The sequence below is a fragment of the Lolium rigidum genome, chromosome 7 (genome assembly GCF_022539505.1).
Source record: "Lolium rigidum isolate FL_2022 chromosome 7, APGP_CSIRO_Lrig_0.1, whole genome shotgun sequence".
Classification (NCBI taxonomy): Eukaryota; Viridiplantae; Streptophyta; class Magnoliopsida; order Poales; family Poaceae; genus Lolium; species Lolium rigidum.
In genome coordinates, this window is record NC_061514.1 from 6,896,347 (window position 1) to 6,902,131 (window position 5,785).

General features: G+C 46.4%; 1 protein-coding gene across 1 annotated transcript; it reads right to left on the bottom strand.

The window, feature by feature from the left end:
- Positions 1-349: 349 nt before the first annotated feature.
- On the bottom strand, positions 350-5,559 carry LOC124677312 (dynein assembly factor with WDR repeat domains 1-like). Its single transcript, XM_047213312.1, has 8 exons — positions 5,293-5,559; positions 2,346-3,494; positions 2,079-2,169; positions 1,718-1,875; positions 1,591-1,642; positions 1,404-1,483; positions 1,214-1,307; positions 350-1,095 (listed from the first exon to the last, which is right to left on the bottom strand). The coding sequence occupies exons 2-8, from the start codon at positions 3,411-3,413 to the stop codon at positions 599-601; spliced, it is 2,040 nt and encodes a 679-aa protein (XP_047069268.1). The 5' UTR covers positions 3,414-3,494; positions 5,293-5,559; the 3' UTR covers positions 350-598.
- Between the last annotated feature and the right edge of the window lie 226 nt (positions 5,560-5,785).

The window sequence follows — 5,785 nt, forward strand, 5'->3', positions numbered from 1 at the left end:
TCTCCCCCTGCGTTGAGCTGGAGCATTTCCCGCCACCAACTCACCGCTCATTCTTCTTTTCTTTGACAGGAAAACGGACCGTCCATTCTAGTGGCGCTTTCTGCACCAAACGCGCAATAGCCACCACAGGAGAATTGCGTGTTGCGAGAGTGCAGCGAAATAACTAATGTCCTCAACTCCTGATCATGACCAGAAGCAACTGATGTGAGTTCCCCTCACTATCTTGACTGACTAAAATGCAGCAGCCAAAACACAAGGACCTGGATGGTCTGGTCTTTTGGAATCAAGGATGAATCATAAACAGGGAATGCGACTATTGGCATACAAAAAATCAACCAAGGCCATCTCGAAGAAATGAAATTGAGAACCTATAGACAAATCATCAGCAATGATTAATCTCCTTTTCAGAAGTTCAAGACCCCACCGCAACACATTCTCCACTTTTTCATGGTGCTACTATACCAAACCCTTCTTCCACCACACTCCTAACACTATTGACAAAAATCTTAAGGTCGTCACTCGTTAGTAGATCTAATAATATCCAAACTTACACTTCTTAGCTTCTCTCTTCAAAAGGCAGTCTCAGCAAGACAGCAGTTCACAGCGTCACAGGCAAGCCGTAGTTGTGGAACGACCGGATCACTCCACCGTGGCTCGCCGTCACGATCACCATGTTCCAAGCAGCCGATATCGCCGAGAGACAATCAGCTAGCCGGGGAGCATTCACGGTCTTCGCAGAGGAGAGTTTCTCCTCTGGCCATGTCACGGACCCCCTAGTGACATCTGTGAGGAACCGTGCCCCAGGGGAACGGCTTTCTCCTTGATGGCGCAAAGTGGGCGCGCTAACAGATTTCTCCGTCAAGCAGGAAGGCTTGACGTGCCTGTCATGGCGCACTCCTGGCCATGGTACCGCGGTTGTCACGTCCTTGGAGAAGAACATTTCACAAGAACGGACCGACTTGGCTTCGCTTTTTTGTAACTTGCTGCTTGATTCAAAATTCCATATGTACACATTGGAATCCTTGCCGGTAGATATAAGATATCTGCCATCCGATGTTAGGGATGGAGATGACAGAGACTTTGACTTCCAAGGACCTGCATCACAAAGTAGAAAATGGTGATTTTATGATTACTAACGTGTAATGCAAGAAGATGAAAAAATGGTAACTTTATAACCAAATGAAGGATGGAAACTGCTGCAAAAAATATATACCTTTAAACTTTTGGACGATATCAGAACCATCAGCAACTCGGATCTTAGAATCTGTTGATGTAACTAGAAATCTAGGGGAATCACTTGTGCATAACTGCGAAGCAGCAACAACAAATTAGCTTATTTGCATCACAACTGCTTCTTAAAGTACTAGTAGAGAATCAAGAAACTATCAACACAGAAATCGTACCTGCAGACTTTTTATCCGACTGGAGGCAGACTTTTTCTTCCCTTGCATAAATAATTCTTTGTCTAGTTGAATGTCTTCACCTACAGAAACAAGATGCTAAGTTATAGAGTACTCATACAGAACAGAGATTTAGAGACCTTCGAAGTGATAGAAACCACATGGATGGTAAGTGATGATCTTCAAGTACCTGATTGGTCGTAGAAGCGACATACTCCTCCAGTCGTGCCAACCACAAAACCCTGATTTACAAAATCATGAATTTAGCATCCATTTATGCAAAATTATGTGCAATAGCATTTTGATCAGATACAAACCTTTCCATCTGATTGGTAGCTAACAGCAGTGATGATATTCCGCGTATCAGCCCAGTTAACTACCCGCTTGTCTAAAACATCCCAAATGCGAACTTTACCATCTATTGAGCCACTGATGAAGTATCTCTCGTCAGTGGGACTGAATTGAACGCAAGTCACTGTTCAAACAGTTTCAAAGGAAAGTCAAGCTCTTGTCCAGGAAAATATTGAAAATGCAATGGCTCAAAGTCTGCACAATATCATAAGTACTTTTTGCAACTACAACAATAAGACTTCTAGAATAAAGTAAGAAATCATCAATGGGCAAGGCATTCGGGCACCAAAGCATACATAATAGTTCTTCGACGATATGTCAGCTTACCATAGTCTTTGTGTCTGAATACTCCAAGACAGGCATCAGAGCCAACTTTCCACAAGCGGACTGTCTTGTCTTTTGATGAAGTCAACAAACACTACAAGGAAACAAATTCAATGAAGGTAAGAAAATGAAACAAACAACAAAATAGGAATCTAGTTATGTTCAAGATACATGAAACATGTTAATAGATAATCATGACAATTCAGGTGAATAGATTGATGATGAGCATGAGAACTATGGCAGCTTTAGAAAATCAAGAGAGAAACTTACATCTGATTTTGACCATGTCATATCCAGGACATCACCTGTATGGCCATGAAATTCATGTAACGGGCTCTCGGTAATATGGAAGCCCTTATTGGGCACTACTGCAAGTGTATGGCTCTGTCCATCTACTTGCTTCGGTTTAAGAATTTTAATTTTCTCTACATACTCATGAGGGTGGTTCTCTCCACCATACATTTTAGAGTATGCATCCACTTCTGTAATCTTCCATACCCTAACAACACAGTCCTCACCGCCAGTAGCTAAATACCAGCCAGACGGACTGAATTTCATCACTCTAATTAAACCATCATGGGCTCGGATTTCCTGACCCATATAGACAGCAGAGAATTCAGCATTTTTCTTCTTTCGGTGCTGAACTTTTGTTCTGGATGGTACACTTGTTGTGGAGCTTTTCACATGGACATCAGACTTGCATATTCCGCCAAAACTCCTCTTCTTCATGAAGTTTTTGCACACGCTTCTGATATCCATTTTCTTAGTGCCAACAGCCCCCTTGGTCTCTCTTGCAGGGCTGTGAGAATATGCCCTTCGTAATAGCTTCTGAACAGATCGAGAAACACCAACCAGGCTTTCAAACTCCAGAAGAGATAGCACCTTATCGGTCGCAACCTCCTTCAGAAAGCTAGTCAGTCCATCATGCCCACCATTGTGAACTACATATCTCTTTCCACTATCCAGATCCCTTATGCAACAGGCAGCATCAAATGATGATTCACTCTCAGGAACAGATGAATCCAGAGAAGAGATGTTGCTGCTAGTTCTCTCCTGCGAGTCAGCAGGAGAGTCGATGGTTGTTATTTCTTCTTGGCATTGAGAAAGATCCACTTTAGCAGCACCAAGGTCATCAAATCCCATCCCCTGCAGGAATCTCCGTCTCCTTTCTTCAACACTCATGGGCTCACTTGCCCAAACCTCATACTCTAGTGCCCTTGGTGTTAATCCTTCACCACTCGTGCTACAATCATCCGAGGATGAAGGCTCCCTGACTGATCTAATATCCTCAAATGCATCAAAGAAAATATCATCCCTATCTGAGTCGGATCTTGGCATGTTACTTCTAGACCAAGAAAAGCAATCGGGGGAAAGGTCTTCAGAACCACGCTGAAGGCTGAGTACTTGTCAAAGTGTCATCTGCAATTGACAACACAAACATCAGCCTCATAATATAGGGACTACAGCACGGAGGGGAGAACGTGAGAAAAACATGGAGTACAATGAAATGAATTGAGCACAAGAGAAAGGAATGTGTGCTTGATATGGCAAGTTACTATCCATCCACCTCGATTATGGATCAACTTTATCAGTTCTATTGTCACCCAAAATCGCACATTATTTACACTTAAATTCTTCTTGCAGGTAGCCAGGGAAATGGGTAAACCATGAGATGGTTAGTTTGATTGCTCAATGCAACTAGCGCTAGTACAAGAACAATCAATCAATAAACTGTGCAGCAACAAAAAGAAGCATATGATAAACCGAAGAAACAAGAGCAAGCACAAATACTTCTAGATGAACTCAAGACAAACGAAACTGAACAATCAGCAAAGACCATTGGAGTGAGTCAACTGGTATTTCCGTCAAGAAAGAAACGGCTTACCAGGTCCACAAGCCCGAGGAAAGAACGAAGAGGACACAACCACAAGCCGCCCAGAGCTCTCCCTGTCACTCTCTCTCTCCCACCTCCAACTAAAAATGAAGATGCTCCTGAGGAACCTGTCTGAGCCCCCAAGGCATGACACCCTGCGTCCTGCTCACCAACAAGGCAACAACTCGCCAACACAGCGCCGCCAAACCGTACTACCACCCACGTTGGGCACCCCGCCGGCAGCAGCAGCAGAAGACGAAGCAGGCGACCAAACCCGCACGGGCGGGCGGCGGAGGCAACAAGGCAGCATGGCGCGCAGCCGCGCAGATCCCGAGGAAAGGCTAGGCATGGACAAAAGTAAAAGATTGGGTAGCAGCACTAGTACTTTCGTTTCAACAGCGTTCGCATAGCAGGGGGACGGCACCGTAGCGTGTACTGTCGCTGCCGCGTGCGGTGAGGGCCGGAGAAAAGCTCGGGCCCAGCGCAGCGACGTGCGATGCCGCCGAACGCCGGCTATCCTATTAACTGCTAGCTTGTGTTCTAGCGCCGACGGCCGGCCAAAAGGCTCGGGCGTAGGCGCGTGGTTGGCCATTAAAGGCCGCGTCTTTATGCTGCCCATCATCATCGAAGGGTGAAAGAGGGGGGAGCGATCTACTGTACCTGGTCAGAAACAAGAGATTTCGCAGAGATTTGTAGTGAAGGAAATGAGAGTTTTTTTTTGGGGTCTTAATAATTAATTTTGTACTCTTCCTCGCAATTTTTCTCGAAAATGATCTGGAATCGGTGGGATTTTACTTCCGCAGATTCCATGCGTTTCAAGTACCGGCGGTATTCAAGTACTGAAATCCGGTAAGGATAGTAGTAAATGCGATGTGAATGAAAACGGTTCTTCTAGTTGCGATATCGGCAAGCAGTACACGGCGCCCATTCATGGGAACAATCTGATCGCCAAACGGTGGTACTGTGCGAAAAAGAGCAGCGCTCATCCGTTTCTGAATGAAAAAAATGACAGCAAAAAGAAATTCGCCTTTTTTTCCTAAACTGGCATTGGGCTGTGCTTTGATCAAGGGACCGCGGCAAATTTCCGTTTCTAAACGATAAATCCAGAGTTGAATCTCGCTTGGCGCGAGCAAAAAAACAGGGCTACGATCCAAAATCGACCACGAAAGAAACGAAGCATGTCGCGCGGGCCACGAACTGTTCCATTAAAACAGGAACACACCGACCAGAGAGGGGAGGGGAGGAAGAGCAGAAATGGCAAATCACTGTGCCATTCCCCCACGAGGAAGCACGGATCGACCGGCAACGGAAAGATTAAAAAGTGAAGGAGCGCGCGAATCGGACCTTCTCCGCTTGAGGACGGACGGGGCCGGCGACAAGGATCGGTTCTCCACCACGGCTTCTCCTCCTCCTCCGCCGGCGCCTCCGGCCGAGCGGCCGAGCTCCGGCCGCTGCCGACAGGGATCCCGAGCCGGGCGGAGGGTTCGAGGGGGGACAGGGGGAATGAGGAGGGCTGGGTCCGGTTTGGTTGGGTAGGAGAGCTTGGGATTGGGGGTGTTCTTGGGAGACTCTTCCTCTTTGTACCTTGCGGTCTTGGTTTCCTAGGCGTCCTTGTTGTTTCCTCCCAGTTCTTCCTTTCTAATGGACGCGGTCTTAAATCGGCGCCAGTCGCATTCTCCGGGCCGGGTCGTCCTTGCCAGTTTTACTAATTTGTGAATACCAACGGAATTACCGGCGGAATTGCAACATTCCAAACGAGTTTTGCGAAAAGTTTCTACATTGCCGTGCGGTTCTTTTTTGGGGTCCCTCGGCTTCTTTTCAAACTTGCGGTCAAGGC